Raw genomic sequence first — 20628 nt, 5'->3', positions numbered from 1 at the left:
ATGATTTTCAGTGTCCCTTTTAAAATACTTTTCTCAGTTTTTGTATATATTAAATACAGATTGTATTTCAGAGTTGTATATTTTAAAACCACAAAAGCATAGTTTAAATTTTTTTTTTTTTTGCTCAACTTGCTTTTTTCAATGACATGTACCAAGTGATGGAGAAGTACAAATTCAGAGTTGAGATACAAATAGAGATGGGTGTATTACTGGTGCCCAAGATGGATAGGTTAGCACAGGAATTGGTATTATGCTGTTTCTTAGTCTTTAAAGGCTTTTAGATAATTGTGAGTGTGGTTATTAAAAATGTTCATCATCTGAGCGGTCAGATAACAGGTCTCACTATGTTTTTAGTCATCATTAGTGTAAATGTGTTAGTGAAGTGGATTTGTAAGTTCACAGAACATTTGAACAGTAATTGACCAATAAGGTATGAAACAGACTGCAGAGTGTATGAAAAGGCAAAAGCCTGAACAGACAAAGTCAAGGCCTGAAGTTGCTAATTTGAGGGATTGGTTTTCAAATTTAAGTAGAAACAATTCATCAGAAGCCTGACTGTATCATACGGAAACTGTAGCGGTAAGAGATACTATATGTTAATTTCAGGATGTATTTTGTTGTGCAGTGTGGTTACATCTGGAGTATTGGCAATGTTCCTCTTAAAAGATGGCTTTCCCCTGTTTTTAATGGTTGTGTGACATATCACTAAGTACCAACCTGAGCAGGCATTTTAAAGGAAAATGACAGGCTTATGAAAATGAATGTCTGCTTATGCCTATAAATAAACTTAAATGTTTAGCAGCTGCACCCATAACAATTGGACTTGAGTCATAACAATTGACTCAAGACTGTCTCACAGTATTTAAAGACCTATAGAACTGTGGTATGTACTTGATCAAATTTACAGAAGTTTAAAAAAAAAAAAAGTGGCTAGCAGCCAAGTCTGAGTGAATACAGATGTTGTTCTAAGGGATTTACTGTATGTTGCTGACAACACATGACCAGGATAATCGGGTGTTTTGGACTTTATGGAATGTGGCTGAAGGTTTCAAGTAAACATAAATCAAACTTGACTGTAGAACATAAACTTTTCTGTAGCTGGATAGATGTTGAAGATTTGTACTCTGAACATGTGAGAAGATAGAATTAGAGGCTTCTGTTATACTCAGTAAAATTTTTACAATAGTATATATCCCAATAACTTCATTTTTTTTAATCTTAATTCTAGATTCATACACCCTAAGCTCACATGCACACTGTCATAGTTTCAAGGTAACTGCACGTGTACTTCCACCCCTATGGTCCACTCCCAAACAGGTCTGAGGTCTCCAGCTGTCACCTGTGTGACTCTTGTCCCACTCCCTTAGAACAGGTGGTGGTAAGGCTGCACAGCCTGTCTGATACTGATACCCCAGCAAGCCAGTCTGTGTAAAGGTCAGCCCCTGTGTACTGCTTTCTGTCTCCGAGGGCTATGAACAGTGTATTGCCAACAGTTACAAGTTACCACGCGGCTCTTTCTAAGCAAGCACACTTCGTCTTAAGGTCAAAGTATTACAGAGAAAACACACAAAAATCCTAATAAACAGATTTAAACACACATTAAGCATACCAGGAGTCAGTTCTCAGTCTTATGGGATGCTAGTAGGCCAAAGTCTTTCCAGTCCATCTGCAAGGGTCCTGATGGTTTGCTGGACTACAAAGAAGGCCTTGAGTCAGTTCAGGCTTATCCTATTATGCCAAAAACCCTTTATTTGTCTCCTAGTCTCTGGAAAATCCAGGTTGGATCACTGTATATAGGCCTCTGAAGGGAGCCTCTCTGGAATTTAGTCTCAGTGACTCACTTTAGTTTACTGTTTTTAGTTCCTGGAGGAGCTGTGGTAACCCTCCCCCATACATGAACAATCATACATAGACTATTTGTAGATTTAATACAGTGGGCCAGCACAAATATTGCATGCGGTTGCTATATCTGTCTCACACACATTCTAAGATGTAGATGTTAGATATCACATAATCTTGATAAGATTTCTCAGAGTTCAGTCTTTTTTTATGGAAACACTCTTTTAATATTTAATAATTTTCCCATTGAAAAACAATGCATATTTTGAAGTGAATTCTGCTTTGACAAAAGTCTGTGTATAAACGGCATCACCTTACTCCACAAATCTGTTTCCTGTGTATATTCTGTCATACCTGCTTGCATTAGTGTGTGTGTGTGTGTGTGTGGTTTTTAAAGCCACTACTTTCACTACTGCCAGCCATGTGGAACCAGCATAGTACTGGAAGAATGAATTGACATTGTTTTTTCTGGCTTTGATGTCAATTAAGTTGCAGTTATATGTGTAACAACATTGTCTTCAAATTGTGCTTGGTTATTCCTCTGCAATTGCAATAAACATGAGTTGCACCATATATACCTGAAAGAAAAACTTTGTCTTGCAGTCTTTATTAGAATTCAGAAAGGACATAGCCTGACTTCCAGATCCTGGGTTGAGTTTGCAGGTTTGACAATTAGAAATATCACATATTTAGGGGGAAATCATTTGCTTTTTAGCCTGGTAACTGGGCAAAATAGATGTGGAATAAATGAGAAATGTTAACAATGGCTGGGAGAGGGGCAGATGGGGATATGTTCAGTATTTTGGAGAAAAGCAAAACATGGAAGTGACTAAATGTGTCAGTCACTAACTACCCTGATTATTTTGTATGTTATACTTCGTCCATCCTATTTCATCTGCTCTGTGTCTTCAGATGTAAGTTGAGGGATATCTTCCTGTGTGTCTACTATGCCCAGCACATTTTGGGCACTAGTGTAATATTACAAATTTAACTACCCTAGATACATCGTATTTCAATACATCCTCTAATGGTAGTGGAATCTGAGAAATGAGACTATTGTGCCATAATTAGGTGAAACTTTCTATATCATGAGGACACTTAGAAATATGTTTGAATATAATTTCAAATACTGAGTGTATTTAAAACCAAAGAAGTATATAATGTTTTACAGTTAGCTGTTTGGTGGTTGAAAGTTTGTAAGCTGTATAATTGTTTTTTTCAAAGTTATTAGAACAATTGACTTTTAGAGCTAAATAATGTTTGCATAAATATGTTCTTTTAGGCTGTTTCACTAGCCAGTGGGAGAAGACCTCCTACATATAAATTTATCCCTTTTTGCACATAACACAATTATCCAGAGCTGTCTCTGAATGTTACAGGTATAGAAGTTCCTCTAGCCCAGTGGTTTTCAATCTCTTTCATTTGTGGACCCTTTAAAAATTTCAGATGAAGGTGCAGACTCCTTTGGAAATCTTAGACATAGTCTGTGGGACTCCCAGTTGAAAACCACTGCTCTAGCTCAAGTGGGTGGGAAGGGAAAACATTGAGTTATTCTTCCATTTAAAGAGTACTTTCATGGGTGTTTTGTATGTTTATTTGAAGTGTTTCCAGTTTAATGATTACTGGTTAGCAGGTTATTTTGGGATAATGGCCAAAGAGTAGATCATATACCAGAAGTGTACTTTTACAAACCCTGAAGCTCTAGAGATGACTGAATCATATCTCTTTAATGTGTGATTGTGTGTTGAGGGGAAAGGAAGAAACTGGCAACTGGATTGAACCTGTCTGTCAGACTCAGTGAAATCCATAAATCTGATCTTTAATACTAGATAATCTCTATTATATAGATTATAATAGTTATCCAGGTTGAAGACTAATTCAGTATATAAAAATATTGTATTGGGCCTATTCAGAAAGTCCAAATCCAGGCAAAATTCCTATTTAATTCAGTTGCCATTGTATGCGTTGAGTAAATCTGTAAATTGAGAACTTGTTTAGGGATCTAACTTTAGGAATACAAGTTTGAAAATGTTGGCCAGAGATCTTTAGCTTTTTCAGATGCCTGTGTTTTTGCACAACAAATGATGCATTTTGAATTCGAGACATGATCTAAAACGGTTTCCAAAGAGCATTTGGATAGAGGTTACAGTAAAAGTTCTTTAATCAATAAGGCGTACATATGGGTGTAACTACTTTAATACTAGAAATCAGTGTTTCATGTTCTCATTTTATATACTCCGTGTTTGGATTAAAAATAACAAATTAAAGTTTGTAGACACTTGGTCAGACTTTTATACAGTTTTTTTTCCTTACAGGAATAGTGAATAGTTCCAATGATGGAGGACGGGAAGCCTGTTTGGGCTCCACACCCAACTGATGGGTTTCAGATGGGGAATATCGTGGATATTGGCCCTGACAGCTTAACTATTGAACCGTTAAACCAGAAAGGCAAGGTAAGAAAGGGATTAAGGAATCCTTAAAGAACTATACCATCACATAGTTCTATGCTAGAGCACAACAATGGGAGTCAGTTTCTAATCTCTTCTTTGTCTCTGGCTTGAGCAATTCACTTAACATTTCCTTTGCCTCAGCTTCCTCAGTGCAAAGAAAAATGATCATAATATTGAATTCTGCAGAACTGGCTCCCACTGGCAAGAAACACATAGTTTCTGGTTGCCAGATTTCCATGTATCTGCAGTATCTATAGAAAGTAACTGAATATGTGTGTCTCCTTCTGTGCAGTGTTAATTTTCCCATATTGAAACTGAGACTGGCTCAGAATCTGTCTTTGAGATGACACCTCTTTTTTTCTCCCTCCTCCATGCTTGCGTTTATAATGGTTCAAAATCTAGGATGAATTATAAAAACAAATTTTGGTTGTATTGATTGTCAGATTTCCCCCCTCTTTCCTATGGCTTCACAGTTTCAATAGAATTAATTTTATAAAGGAGAAGTGTTTTCTGAGGACACTTCATAAATGTCTGAAAGGATTAATTCTGAGGGATACTGAATAATAAATTTGAAACTATAGTGTCTTAACCCTCAGATGTGTTAATACTAGTGAGACATGAGTACCGCTACCTTGGGTCTTTGTACCTCAGGAAGCCCAGAATATTAAAGATAAAATCGAAAACTTGTAAATAAACCCCCCCCACTGCATTTATGGTGAGGGAAACATTGGTAATTGAAGAATACCCATAATGCTGAGGAAAACCATTTTTTAAGGAGTAATTTAAGGAATTTAGTAGCAACAGTTACATTCCATCAGTCTCCTCCAGATGACATCTTCAAAAGTAATATGGTCTCAAACCACAAAGAGCTCTTTGGATTATATTTTTGTGATGGTTCTCACTTAATTTGGTGCAATGGCTTAATTCAGTGGTGAAGAGGAGATGGATTCCTTGTCCTGACATATGAACTTTCAAATTGGTAGAGTTTTCACAATGTTGTTCACATCCAATGGTCTTGAGTTGAACATCAATTTATGACAGAGTATCTTTGTATTATAAGAAATTTTGTGCTACCCAGTTATTTTAGTTCAGATAGCCAAGAAGTTATGTTTTTACATTTTACTGGCAAGAGTGGTAGCAGCTGTGTTTTAAAGTCTTCATGTTTTGGTGTTTCTGAAGATTACATAAATTGTGTGTCATTTCCAAAAAGTTCCCCCTCATTATAACTTAATTTGTAGGAAAGGAGAATACCTTCATATTCTCATCAGCTTTCTCATATTGACAATTGCAGGGAATTTAGTCACAGGTCAAGAGGTGACAGAGCAGATCTTCCTTTTATGGGGGACATGGGTATATATCTTAGGAAGAAACCTGAATAGGAAGCTGGTCATCTTTGCTTGATAAAAATATAAACCAAGTGTAATGCCATCTGATATCATTCTTCTTCATGGTAAGAGCCACAGATAGATACAATGGGCACTTCAGCCTGTTTACACCTTGGTGTCAGAACCAGAACTTTCAGGTTGGAGTGTACTGCATATTGTGAAATTACTCTAAAGAAGTCTGCAAATGGCCTAGACAAATTATCTATATATCCTTTTCATCTACCCTGAAAAGTTTTAATAGGGTTTTCTTGCCACTCCTGTGCTCCAAGCTTCTGTTGCAGAATTTCATGCCTTGCCAGCACCACCACCTCTTCCCTATAGCAGATGAGAGAAACACCCTGGATGTGGAGGAATCAGAAGGCCTTGAAGGGCCTTTTGGTCGACTGTTTTTTTTCTATCTACCACACCCTCTCCCGGCCTTCATTCTTTTAGACCAGAAGTTTCCTCCGTGTACACTGATCAATATTTAACTTGGTATCATTACCAAAGATAAATGAGGGTATTTTCCGCAGTGGGCAGGGACTCAGAATTTCTAATTGTGGGAGATGTTTTTACCTGAAAGAGTGGTTGCCTCAATATGTGGGCACTTCACTGGCAGCCCAGTCCAGGCAGGCATTATCTCAGCCCCTGCTTTGCCATGAAAACTCTCTTCTGGCATCAGGCCTGCAACAATGAATAAACAAATGTGAATTGTTATCTGATTCCTAAGTGTGCTTTCATAAGCAATACTAGCACGGATGGACAGTATTATGAGTATGCTGCCTCTCGGCCTAAAAATTGCATATCCTGCAAACTTCTCCCTGGAAAGAGAAGAGTGAAAAAGGTGTCATTCAAATACGTTTCATTCAGCTATATGGGGCTTTGGTCCTTGGAATCAAATACTCAGGGCAATCAGTTCTGAGCTGTCTTAGTGGTACAATAAACTTTATGGAAAGCAGCGGCTATTCAGAACCAGCAGAAAAGTCAGCTTATGATCCTGACTCCTGTTACAAACTATGGAAAGGAATGCAGATCATGCGACAAGTTGAAGCAATCTGTGAAGTACATAGGAGAAAATATCTCTTCGCAAGTGGTAGCAGGGTCATTAGCTGCTCATTTTTTGCCTCAGAGCTATCTCCAAAATGGCTCTGTCTGGAGTTAGACCCTAAATTGGTGCCAGACTCTCTCAATTTGGGAGCAAAATGGCTACCTATAGCTCTGATCAAATGAGCTCACTGGACATTGTGAGGAGGGACCCTGTAGAGTTGTGGAAAAATTTCAAGAGCAACTTTTGTCCCATTCCCAGGCTCAGCAACCTGAAAAGACCATGAGTTGAATGAAGTATCAGAGGGGTAGCCATGTTAGTCTGGATCTGTCAAAGCAGCAAAGAGTCCTGTGGCACCTTATAGACTAACAGATGTATTGGAGCATGAGCTTTCGTGGGTGAATACCCCCTTTGTCGGATGCATGTCATCTGACGAAGTGGGTATTCACCCATGGAAAGCTCATGCTCCAATATGTCTGTTAGTCTATAAGGTGCCACAGGACTGTTTGCTGCTTTGACATGAATGAAGTAATCCAAAATCTACTTCAGACTGGAATATTGCTACCTGCTTCCAGTGCTATTTCCAGCCTCAGAGAATTGGGTACAAGCAGAGCAGAGCCCTATCTAAATAAGTTCTGAGTGGAGGCTAGTCTTGAAAGCATTCCCATTTTATTATCCTCTGACAATTCCTATGTTTTGCAGATGGATGGCAGCTGTTTTCTTTTCCCAACTTCAAATATTACCATACTATTTTACATGCACTCCCAAGGTCTCTTTCGAGGATCTTGGTAGTAATTATACTGGCTTTAGAAAAGAAGAACATTCACTTATTTCTTCCTGGACAATGTTTCTGATCTGAGTTCTGGACGACAGAGAAAACTGAAACAAACATATGGAGTAATGTGGTTCCTGGAATATCTTGGATTCAGGGCAAACACAAATGCATGGCGCCAGGGAAGCCAGTCATAGGCCTGAACTGAGAATGAATCTATCAGGTAAAAGATCTCATCTCAGGAGAATGTTAACAGAAGATGAAGATGGCCATAATAGAAAGTGGTGTCAAAGAGATGCAAACTCAATTCCTGTTGGGATTTCTGGTCTGATACACAGGCATGCTTCAGTGATCCAGAGTTCATATGATACCTGTCCAGTAATTCTCTCTATCCCTTCTGCATTGCTGCCTCATCCATTGGCAGATCTATATTCTCTGCTCTTACAACTGGTGAATGCAGAGAATCATGGTTTTGTTTTTGTTTTGTATTTTTGTTTTAAACATCTTCCCAGTTCAGTTCAGGGTATGTGTAACAGGTGGAGAAAGCACAGCATCCGTCAGCTAGAACACAATGATTCATTGAGGTCCAGTGCACAGCTCCTTCCATGGATAACAGAACAGTTCTGGTCATGACACCCACCCCTTGGAAAATTGACTTTCTTTTGTTAGTCATGGGGAAAAAACCCTGTTCTCACAGCCATGTGTTTGAACAGGGGGTTTCCAGCTCTCTTCCCCAAGAAAGACTCCTCTGCAGAGTCCATTCAGAGTCAATGGCCCTGGTGGTAGCAGTCCCACTATATCCCAGTGGGAGAGCCATTCAATGCTGATGGCCTTTGATGGTTCTCTTATGGCTTTCCAGACAGCTTCCTCATTACATGTCAGGTTCCTACTACAAAATGGATGATATGATAACGTGACTGTTACAATTACAAATAGCATTTATAAAACCAAATAGAATTCATAATTGGACACTGACAGTCTTCCCCACACCATCACACTGCCTATCAAGGGGAAGATTAACACCAAGGCTTATCTGGTAAAATGAGATTTGCAGAGTGACTGATGCTCTCCGAAATACATTGCTCATTGCAGTCAGTTTGCTGGACTGCTGATTGACGTTTTTGCATATGGAAATAATAAATAAAAGTGCTCTACAGCCTCTCTGTCAGGACCTTGGATGTGGAGTGGTGAATGGCATCTTACAAACCTGGTCAAGGTCCCTACTGCATATGTCTTCCCACTTTTCCCACAGCTCCTCAGGAGATTACAAAAGAAGCGTGAGGGAGCAGCAGTGATACCTATTTAGGCCTTTCTGGCTAAAGAGGTTAATCAAGCCTGAGAGCTATAATTTAGTATTGGCTCCTTGGATGCCTCTGTCATACAGAGGAGGTGAGCTAATGCAAGACCGGTAATCCATCGGAGACCAAACTTGTTTACAATAAATACTTGAATTAAAGGATTATTGCTTTCAGGGACCCCAAAAGAGAAGTCAACAAGTACAGCTTATTCCACTGCCTAGCACAAAGTCCATATTTAATTACAATGATATACCAGTGACATACAACCTTGAGTTCCTACTGGAAGGCTTTGTTGTGGGTATATGAATGTTGAAACAAAAAAGTCAAGTCTCTGTGGCATAGTGTTCTTAAAATGTTAATGAAAAGGAAGTTTTATACAAATCTCAACATTAAATGCTTCCTAAGGGCATTGCTTTTATTCCAGCCCCACACGGTCGTAGAGCATGATCTTGGAACCTCATTCTGCTCTTCAGAGCACTACTCAGAATGAACCTCTGCAGGAGGTGTTGTTACACTTCCTATCCATTAGAGTAGGATTTCAAATGGCTACTATCTCCAATCAGACAAGTTTTTTTTTTATTTGACATTGGAAGCTTCCTCTAAGGACCCAATATTATACTTTCAATTCAGTCCTCACAATTGTCACAGCATTCATTTCCTAAGTACATTCAAGACTATTCCTCTTTTGGTTAAGTATCATAGTCCAGCACTTAGGAGCGGTGGAAATCTCAGGGCAGTATTGTCATATCTCCAGTATAGAAACCTGCTAGATGGCCAACAAAGCAGAAGTTCACCAAATTCTGCATATTGGTCATTCACTCCTAGCCAATGCCATTTCCTTTTCTTTTTCCTTTTTCCTTTTTTTTTTTTTTTTTTTGACAGAAGTCTTATCCATCCCTTAGTGCACACGGTTTGGTGGAGGAGGTATTTGTACAGGATATTTTCCTTGTTTTTGTTTTCCACATTTAAAGGATGATCCTGCTTCCCATCCTGGAGGCACACTGCTATGAGAGCTCCATTGTAATAGATCTGTGGACCTTAGCATGAAGAGAAATAGGAACCTGTATTTCTGATTACATGAAAACTTCCTTTCTTCTGGTAATAAGGTCCTCAGATCCATCCTCCCTGGAGACAAATAGATCATCCAGGATAGAGATGGAAATTGGCACTTAAAGATTTGTGGGGTTTGTTGTTCTGGGTTTTTTTTTTTGGTTACGTGGGATTTACTGTGCTCTCAGTAGGAGACGTTGTGCTTTTCATTCAAAGTATATTTAACATAATCTGTAATTTAGGAAAGTAGTTTTCATTTTTTTCTGACGGGGGAGAATTTCCAGAGGCTGAGTAGTTCTCTGCTACCAGTGACTGACAGGACTGGTTTTGCCCCCAAGCTTCAAGCAGGCTGAAAGGAAACATGCTAGGAGAGAGAGGGGACTCCATCTCACTTGGCCCCTGTCCCCAGCAGCCGGGTCTGAGAAGGGGTTGGCCCGCTGCTGTCATCTCAGCCAGGCTGTCTCAGGCAGCTGCTGCGCCACACAGAGCAGCGACCCAGAGTGGCCAGCATGAGAAGTGACTGGTCCTGCCCCTTCTGCTCCCGGCCCGGCTGCCAGGGAAAGGGGACGAGCATGCTGGATGGGGGCGGGGAGTCCCTATTCCCCCCCAACAGGACAAGCAGAAATCGGGGGAGGAGGGGTGGAAAGAGGGGGTACTTGATGCTGGATGCCCCCACCACCCTAATGTGTTGCCTATGAAAGGGCTCTCCATGGCTGCAACATGCTTCACTGAACAACATTTGTATCTTGAAGCTATATAGATTTCCCAAGGAGGACTGGCTAATCTGGATTCTGACCATCTCCAAGGCAACGTGTAGCCCCTCCTTTATAATGTTTTAGCACATAACACTAATGAGAGGTAGGAAGGGAAAAAGGGAGTGTCAGAGAAGAAGTGTATGACCCATGAAGAGTCTCCTATACCAGGGAAGAAAATCATGGAAGCTTTTTTACTGTTTTCCAGCTGGCAACACTTAGTTTATAGACACTTTAATACTTCAATTTAAGAAACCTGCCACTTCAAAATGAAGTGGAATTGTGGCTGCTTAATGCTGTGTGAAATTCTAGATCGTGTGACCTACATTGTATTGTTTCTATTGTACTGAAGTAAGAGGGTGTCTTAAACTGCAACAGAAAACAAGATGTTTATCATGAGGGTTTCTCACTGAGCAAAGTTTTAAATAGACAAACTTGCTTAAAATGTTAAGATGATTACTTATGCTAGACAAAGATCTTGTTGCTTGTCTTTTGCTGTTTTAGATAAATAGACTAATCTCACTGCCTTAATCCCCTTCTCCTCATGGAAATTATCTTTGTAGCAGCATAGCAGCTGTAACATTAATTGATACAACAAGGCTCATTCATAGATAGCTACAATTCTCTAATGTAAATAACCTGTGCATGCTGTATAGACTCAGATAAAATGTCTGAACAAAAGTGTGTAAGCTGTTTAAAAAATACAATAGCATGTTTGTACACTGTGGACACTCTGATCTGTTCTTGCATGTTTTCTTTCCTTTTTAAAAACAATATAAATTACAATTTCTGGAGTATTAAAGAGACAGGTTTGCTCTTGCTACAAATTTGTTCCAGTAAGTGATGAACACTGGCTAAGTGGTTTTCTTGTGTAACTGAAATACAGGATTAAAGGAAGTGCTTGTAAAATCAAAATTCAGTGTTTGAGAATATACTGTGTGTTACTATTTGTATAGCTACTGTCATGTATTTTAAAATGGGATTGTATTTAAATGGGATATTAGTACTGAGTCATGACTGAGGGTACTATGCTAGGGTTGGGAGACTTGGATCTTATTCCGAGAGCTGCTATTGATTTGCTGTATAACTCTGAACAAGTCCTATCCTTTTTATTCTGTTTCCTTTTGAATAAAATACATATAACTGTGTTACTGTTTTCTATCACTGAAGTATCTAAATATGTGGGGATAGTGCTTACCTTTAAAGCACTTAGCATTTTTCATCCATAGATCCCCAAGTATTAGTAGCAGTAGTACAGCTGAGACTACAATGATTGCTGTAGTGCAGCTATCTTTACCATTAGCATCCCTCCATTTGTCTAAATACGAGAATGATAAATGCTCATGATCAGGAGTGTATCTTTGTTTATGAAATACCTATTATGATGAGGCCCAAATCCTTGATCAGTGTCCTTAGGAGCAACTGCAATAGAAGTAAATTGTTGCGGTGGTTGGGTGAACACACTAAAACCTGCCACAGTAAAATATAGAAATGGCAAATTTTCACTTTTCTTAACACAAATAATACACTTATTGAAAACATAGCTCACAACATCTTAGAGCCACTTTCCCTTTTGCAGTTGAAATTCTGAAAATGTCAATGTTTTTATCTGACAGACTTTTCTGGCTGTTATCAACCAAGTGTTTCCTGCAGAAGAGGATAGTAAAAAGGATATGGAGGATAATTGTAAGTATATATTTTGAAGTGTGTGTATATATAATAGCAAGGATTCATTTGTTTTGTAACCAAATCTATACTGTTTGTTTTCTTGATGTTACACATAACATTAGTGGATCTTGATTGCTATAAATGTGTCCTGTGTTTAAACCAGTTTTAAGAGGCAGTTGTACCTTACATTTATTGCTGTTCTCAATTCTCAAATGAGCATGCAAAAGAAGAATGTTTCATTCCAGCATGTGAGCTGCAATGCTCTTACAAAACTGTAACAAAACTAGTGTCAATTTGATTGCATATGTTAAATCAACTGTGCGTCATAGTACAGTAGTGACATGATTCATAATTTTAATGGACAGTAGAGTGAGCTGCATGCAGCAATACAGGGCTTGATTTGATCTTTCGTTATGTGTTGAAAAACTACCTGTTTTGTCAGACAGTACTCAAGTTTGGGAGTAGTAATGGAAGAGGGATGCTGTCTACCCAAAATGTTAAGGCTGTTGTACGCTTCTATACTTTTCCTCCTTTTTTTAATCTGGCAACAGTGGCTAGAATTTTGTTGTTGCCTTGTGCAATATGATCTGTTTGCAGAGTGGTTTCTTTTCTGGGGGGAAAAAACTGAAGATATTGTCTTTTTAAATTTTGCTTCCCAGGGACTGTTGGTCTGGATGTTTGAGATTGCCTTTTATACAGTCGCCAAGACTAGCTTCTGCTGTTCTTAATATAAAATACATAGAGGGTGAGATTTTCAAAAGCACTGCATGAGTTAGGACCACAACTCCTGTTGAAAGCAATAACATCTACTTCTTGTGACTGAACCTAGATACGTAGCCAGTCTGCAACAGTGAGTAAAAAAAGACCTGAAACTTGTGATATCAGGTACAGTGTAGGGTCATTGTAGGTAGAACTGGTAGCTAATGTTTTCTTTTAGAAGGTTGTCTTTTCAGTGCTTATAATTTTACCTTCCTGCTGGGTGTCTGTCTCAGGCTTATTTTTATTTACTGATTGATTTAAAGTGTCAACTAATTGAGCAGTTTCTGAGAACAAGGTTAGGGAAAAATACTTTGCTTGTGTTTTGTTTTGTTTTTTTAAATTCACTCCCATTTCATTGGGATGCTCTAGAACCTCAGTTTTTTGGAGCAGGAACTTGATGTTTTGTAAGGGAGTTACCCTATGGTAACAGGGATGTACACTTTACTATCTCTGTGAAAATCTGCCCCAGTTTGATTGGGTTATAAGGATCTGAATATAAATTCTCATATTTATTTAGTTGTTTGTTTTATTTGACATATGCAGTCTGGTCAGGTCAAGCCATGGCGTTCTTATCAACATTCTTCAAGGCACGAATATCTCTAGGAAGTTCAGTCATTTTGCAGTCCTCAACAATGTGTGTCATTGTTTATGGCTGCCCACATTGACATAGTGACCTCTTGTATACTCAGTAGAGACTTGTTGGAGTTTGGCAACTAAATTTTCCAAAGATTCGATCTGCAATGAGTATGCTCCATCCCTACACATCCCCTAGCCATTGCCTGAACTGCATAATGAGCTAGTTCCACAGAGCAAGTGAGCATGCTTCATCCCTGGACTGCAAGGGATGAGCAGAACTTTCACTACAATTTCTCCTCATGAATCTTGGGAGCTGATTGGCTCTCCTGTGCCTTCAGTACCTCCCTGCTTCTGCCCAGGCAGTGTGGAGGAGAAAGAGGGAGCATCCTTGTTGAGATAGCCAGGGGAGGCAGTCTTGTTGAAAATCTCTAAGGGTAGAGGTGGTAAAAAATGAGGATCTCATTGTAGGGTTCTACAATAGACCACCTAATCACGGAGGAAAGGTGGATGAGACCTTTTTTAAACAACTTAATGAAATCTTCCAAAACAGAGGACTTGATGGTGGTGATTGACTTCAACTACCCAGACATCTGTTGGGAAAATAATAGAGCAGGACACAGATTATCCAACAAATTCTTGGAATGCATTGGTGGCAACTTTTTATTACAGAAGACAGAGAAAGTGACTAGCGAAGATGCTGGCAAACAGGGAGAAACTTGAATGAAAGTGACCATGAAATGATAGAGTTCATAATTCTCAGGAATGGTAGGAGGAAAACAGAAGATTAGAGACAATGGACTTCACAAAGGCAGACTTTAGCAAAGTCAGATAATTGGTAGGTCAGTTCCAATAGGAAACAAGTCTAAGGGAAAAAAATGCTCAGGAAAGTTTGCAGTTTTTTAAAGACACATAAAGGGCACAAAAGCAGACTATCCCAATGCATAAGAAAGATAGGAAATATGCTAAGAGGCCAATCATACTTAACCAAGACATTTTCGATGATTTGAAACTTGAAAAAGAGTCATACAAGAAGTGGAAACTAGGTCAAATTACAAAGGATGAACATAAAAAAACCGAACAACAAGCATGTAGGGACAAAATTAGAAAGGCCAAGGCACAGAATGAGATTAAACTAGGTAGAAATATAAAGGGTAACAAGAAAACATTTTACAAATTCTTGGGAAGCAAGAGGAAGTCCAGGGACCTGGTAGGCCCATTACTTAATGAGGAAGGAAAGACAATATCAGAAAACACAGCAACAGCCAAAGTGTTAAATGCCTTTTGTATGTCAGTTTTCAGCAAAAAAGTTAGCAATGACTGGGTGGCTAACATAGAGAACATCAAGGTAAATGTGGTAGGATCTAACTCTAAAATAGGAAAAGAACAAGTTAAGAATTACTTAGACAAGTTAAAGCAGCAAAGGGTCCTGTAGCACCTTATAGACTAACAGACATATTGGAGCATGAGGTTTCGTGGGTGAATACCCACTTCGTTGGATGCATGCATGTATTCACCCCCGAAAGCTCATGCTCCAATCCGTCTGTTAGTCTGTAAGGTGCCACAGGACTCTTTTTTGCTGCTTTTATAGATCCAGACTAACACGGCTACCCCTCTGATATTAGACAAGTTAGATGTCTTCAGGTTGCCAGGGCCTGATGCAAGAAACTGTCTGAACAGATCTTTGAGTCATTAGTGATTATCTTTGAGGACGTGAATGATACCTGAGGACTGGAAAATGGCAAATATAATACCTATCTATAAAAAGAGGGGAGTTATGCACCATTCAGAGTAATTTAGGTGCCCAGAAATATAACTGAACAAATAATCAAACAATCAAAGAAAATAAGATGATAAATAACAGGGACTTATCAAGAACAAGCCATGTCAAACCAGCCTTATAGCTTTCTTTGACACGGTAACAAGCCTTGTGGATAGGAGAGAAGCAGTCGCTGTCATAGATTTTGACTTCAGTAAAGCTTTTGTTACTGTATTGCATGACCTTCTCATAAACAACTTTAAAAAATAACCCCTTCAACTGAAGCAACAACCTTTTGATGGGAGAAGAGATTTTAGTTTATTTTAGGGACAGAACAAAATGTAGACCCTTTATCCTTAGGATCTTCATAAAATTTCTGGCTAAGCTTGCTTTCTTCTTCCCTTTTTCTGACTTGGCACTATCTTCTAAAGATGCAGAAATAGGAGAGGATTGTTCCCCACTATATTTTCTTTCGTTTTGAGAGGTCTCTCTTTTAATAGTGATGGGATTATAAATCTCCACATACCCAAGAAATTAACTTGTCCCACAAGGTTAGAATCTGAATTATACTCCTGGGAGAAATCAGAAGAGGAAGAGACTTCACCATGTATGTGGAAAGAAGTTGCCTATTTGGCTGATTTTTCTCTCCCCATCCAAGTATAACCCCCTGGAAGGGAAAAGGATGAAGAGTTTGGTAAGATGGAACATATGGATGAGAAATAAATCTTAAGTACCCTGTTGTCTGGTTCAGTAAGAACACGTCAGGCTGTCCTCTCAGGAGGAGAGAAATTAGTTTGAGAAATAGGATGAGGAACAATTTGAGGGATTTATCCGCTCAGGATAAAGCCTAAGTATTTCCTTCATTGACCTTACCGTAGAAGACTTAGATGTGTAGGAAAGGAGTTTTCCTTCTGCTAGTATCTATTCGTATTCTCCCATAGCAAAAGATGCCTTCCCTAAGCAGTCCACATGTGCTTCTTGTTGGAGTTATACAAACCAAAGGGCAGCCATGGGAATCTACTTCTGCTGCAAGCTGGTCTGGCACATTTGGGTAGGAGGCAGATTCATTGCTCACTGCTGAAGGGAGTGAATGGCATTGGCAGACATGGCTCTGCTGCTGTTGCCAAGCTCCCACTGTCCACTGCTAAGTTCTGTTGGACTGTAGTTGCGGATTGTGGTAGAAGGAGAATGAAGAAGAGGTTACCAACTGCCTGTCTGGCCTCAGGATTCCCAAGGGGTTTCTATGATGACCCTGTGGATTGAAGTAGCTGGGAAGGTTTACCTTCAGCAATAAAAACTGGATGGTTTTGTGGCAGAGGGGTGTTTGAATAACTGTGTATAAAGTTAAGGCTTGAGAGAGTCCTGATCAGTAGTGGGTCTTATACCATTTTATACTAAGCTTTTGGTTTCTGGTGTTTGGCGTTAGAATGAGTCATTTGAGCCTAAGGAAGTTGAGGAAGAAAAAACATGTTTTTCTGTGCAGGACTCCTGGGAAAAGAGTCCTTCCTGGTCCAAATTCAGAAACAGTGGTCACTTCCTTCCATTTTGTGGGTCAATGTCGTCTTGTAGGGTGTGGTGAGCACTTGCACATGAGCAATGCATCAGTAGAGTTGTTAGAGAGCTCATGAGACAGGAAATACAACTGACCAAGAAAATGGTGAAACTTGACTCTAAACAAAGTACTGTCAAACGCTCAAAGGAAACCAACTGAAATAACAGATTAAACAATCAGCAACACAAAATAAAGTTTAGCTGTCTGAGGAGGTGTTTGAAATAGAAAAGTAAGGATGTGTGTATTCTGTGTTTGAAATTCTAACCAGAAACTAAAGAGACAAGGAGTAGAGGAAGTTCCTAGGTTGAGGAAGCTCTACATAAGAGATGTTCACAGGGTGGCTTTAGGGATAATGCTGCTGTTGACATAGATGGAGCGGATATTGATGCCCTAGAATTAAGACTGCCTAACACTTTCCATTGTTAGCCCTGTTTTCACTTCTTTATAGCTTTGCCAAATGTTAACCATTCAGTCTGAAACTTTCTATGCTTGCTTTCTATCTCAAGATGGGTTTTTTAAGTTTTTCGGTGAAATTGGTTTGCCCATTTTCAGCAATGAGGTTAAGGAAAAATAGGTAGTTTTGTTAATGTTAATTTTTTTTCTAATAGTTTCTTTGTGCACTACAGAGTTGGCGCAGGGATTTTATATATATGGCCAAAACCATTGTCCGGGGATTAGAGGGATTCTTCTTGTTGTCCCCATGAAAATACGCCATGATTTGACCAAGTTGTGAACATTTGAAAATGACCACTTGGATATGCTAAGAATTAGCAATTTCAACTACCTAGCTGTTAGATGGCATTTTTCTGTATGCACAATGGCAAAGAAAGATTTGAAGGAGGATAACTTGTAAAAATCTGTAAAGGCACCAAAAAGTTTGTTTCCATGTATAAGGGGCAGTATGGAGGAAAGCATGAATGTGCTTGTGGGAAAAGCTGTTGAGAGAGTTTGGGGCTGCTATCATTGATGGAGTGAAGTCAGAGGTTGACATTTCCATGTTCTAATGTTCTTTATTAAATGTTATATGAAAATAATATTATTTGATGTCTTTTTTTTTTTTACTGTTGTCACAGTAAATGTAGGTAGACATTTTCCAGACAAACAATATTTCTTTAAGTTGATAGTGTCTCTTTAAAAAGTTTTGAAGGAATCAGCAGGATTAAACTACTTATGGGCCAAAAAAGAGGAGAGGAAGCAGAATTCTTCTTAATGCTGAATTTCAGTTGAGTGATCGTACACTAAGATGGTTATTTGTCAAAATATCTGTGTGGGTTTTTAAATTGCAGGTTCACTAATGTACTTAAATGAAGCTACACTCCTTCACAATATCAAAGTGCGGTACTGTAAAGACAGAATTTATGTAAGTATTACATATTGTATTAGCTTGTATAATATGCCAAATAAATGTAATTATATTGTTTATGTAATATTTTTGTGCCATTTTGTTTTATAGTATGAAATAGCCCAAGCATAATTGGTAGCATTTATGAATATTAGGGTTTTTGATAAGGAAAGTCTGGTGTGCCACCTCATTCAGATGGGGAAGAGTAGTCAATTAGGTAAATTGGGTAATTTGGACTTTGTGTATGTTGTTTAGTTCATTATTTTGTTACGTGGTAGCAAATTGCATTCCTTTAGGTATGCTACCTTGCCAGTAGGTCTGCTGTTACCAATGATGGCTCTTTTTCTTCATTATTTTTGAACGAAGCACACAGGTGCCTCCTTTGACACTTTCTAGCTCAGATGACCATCTTAATCTTTTATATTGCTATCAAATTGCCTAATTATACTTAATGAATTCTGACTAAATTACATGTGGTCCTTGCCATCTGCCCTGGCAATGACAGCTGTGAAATAGAAGAGAGGCAAGAAGCTTGGGGGGGCGGGGTTGGAGGGGGCAGAATCCATGTAGTTATATAAAAGTTTTTTTCCTCACCTTTTTTAAAAAACAGAAATCAGCACTGAGATGATAGAGCTAGGCAAGATTTGCATTAAAAACCAGTTGTGCTCAAATGTATTTATTTAGACGTAAGCTTTCCTATCAAAAATCGTGTTCACTCATTTTCAGTTGTTGTTGAACTGAACACTATACAGCTAGCTATGAATTATTTACAGAATACCAGTCATCAGCTTTAGAAACCATGCTGATAGTGTCAATAATTTGACTGCAGTTAAAAACAAAAACAAAATCCAAAATACACAAAACAGATATCTAAAGCAGAAATGATGAGGGTGAAACAATGTTACAGCTCTGGAATCTAGCTTCACTGTTTTAAATAAATGCTACCTATGTGTTTCCCAGAATCTGTTGTATACAGTTTGGTTCAATTTTTGTCATAACTAGTTTTCCCTGGTAACTTCAAATATAACTGGAGTAAACAAGATTGTTTGTTTGTTTTTTGTATGCTGTTTTCAGAATCAATGGTATGTAATTTTTCTAGCTACCTAGAGGAGTGTTAATATTAGTACTGGTGGCTCTTGAACATCTTTACACATACAATTTTCTTCAGGGAAATAGTGAGAACAGAGTAGCTGAAATATCCTTTCTGTGAACAGGTGTAGTCCTCTCCCCACTTCAATGCAGAACATGCATGTTGGATTAGTGGCCCGTATCCAACTTCCTCCTTGGGGCTTTCCACCATTCTCGACTCAGTAACAGCAAATGAAAACACTTAGCCTGAATCACTTCATCTTCTGACTTTTTTAGAGTCTTTTTTGTGCAAGAGTATCTCTTGTCTTATCCTCAGGCATCTAACTATTCATTTATGTAATCTGGTCATCATCAGTAGTATCTGAGCACCTCACACACATTCAAGAATTTATCCACATAACTCCTCTGTGGGGTAGGGAATCTTCATTCTTCCCCATTCCACCCCTGGAATTTTGACTATCTGGTCTGGCTGTAACTATGAATCAGAAGCATAGCCCTATATTGCTATGCGGGATCTGCTACCTTTGCTGTTTAAATAGTTAAACATTTTTAAAAAGTGAATATGAAGTTGTCTCACCCCAAATTGTTTTCTAGCTTGATAGAAAATCTACATTATGTGTTTAGTTGCATAATGTTTTTCTGTGTATCTATGGAATTTTATTTCGGTAGAATATGGATTTATGTTGATGTTCAATACATCCAAGATCAGTGAGATACATATTGGTAATACAGTGGCCGTGTAGATTCACAGCAGCCTTCATGTGCTCATTGACAAGTTACACACACCTTTGTGAGTTAGAACTTGCTTTACGAGGGGGAGGGGGAATGTTGTCTAGGGCACAGTTATACTGAGTATGAGGTTGTTTTTTTTGTTTTTTTTAGGAAGTGCTTTGGAAGTTTTTGCTTTCTTCCGAGATGTCTTTTAAAGACTGTTAAGAAATACAGCCACTCCAAGAGCGCATTACCCATCTGTATTTGCAGTATGGTGTCAGAATTAGTTGTATATAATCCTAAACAATGAGACTTTTCTGCCAGTATTTGATTGTGTCCTCAGTCTAATTTCATTGTTCCAAACTCTGAGAGGATTCTGTTGTCTTTAACAGCAATTCAGAGTTGCTTTTAACCAGTTAGTTGAGTTCTTGTTAGTGGTTTACTATGAATTTTTTTTTCTTCACAGACCTATGTAGCCAACATTCTTATTGCAGTGAACCCATATTTTGATATTCCTAAACTTTATTCTTCGGAGACTATTAAAAAGTATCAGGGTAAATCACTTGGGACATTACCACCACATGTCTACGCAATAGGTATGTCCA

At 38.6% G+C, this 20628-nt stretch overlaps 1 protein-coding gene across 2 annotated transcripts in view; it reads left to right on the top strand.

The window, feature by feature from the left end:
* Nucleotides 1-20628, top strand: part of MYO6 (myosin VI) — a 169933-nt gene that overhangs the window by 35024 nt on the left and 114281 nt on the right. For both annotated transcript variants that reach the window (XM_050950114.1, XM_050950113.1), the window contains exons 2-5: nt 4155-4292; nt 12187-12256; nt 18168-18241; nt 20490-20619. In XM_050950114.1, the coding sequence (XP_050806071.1) occupies nt 4173-4292; nt 12187-12256; nt 18168-18241; nt 20490-20619 (394 nt within the window). In that variant the 5' untranslated portion in view covers nt 4155-4172. The remainder of the gene's footprint in view (nt 1-4154; nt 4293-12186; nt 12257-18167; nt 18242-20489; nt 20620-20628) is intronic.

Source organism: Gopherus flavomarginatus, chromosome 4, assembly GCF_025201925.1.
Source record: "Gopherus flavomarginatus isolate rGopFla2 chromosome 4, rGopFla2.mat.asm, whole genome shotgun sequence".
NCBI lineage: Eukaryota > Metazoa > Chordata > Testudines > Testudinidae > Gopherus > Gopherus flavomarginatus.
The sequence above is the reverse complement of the archived record's forward strand: the minus strand, read 5'-3'. Positions and strand labels throughout refer to the sequence as shown.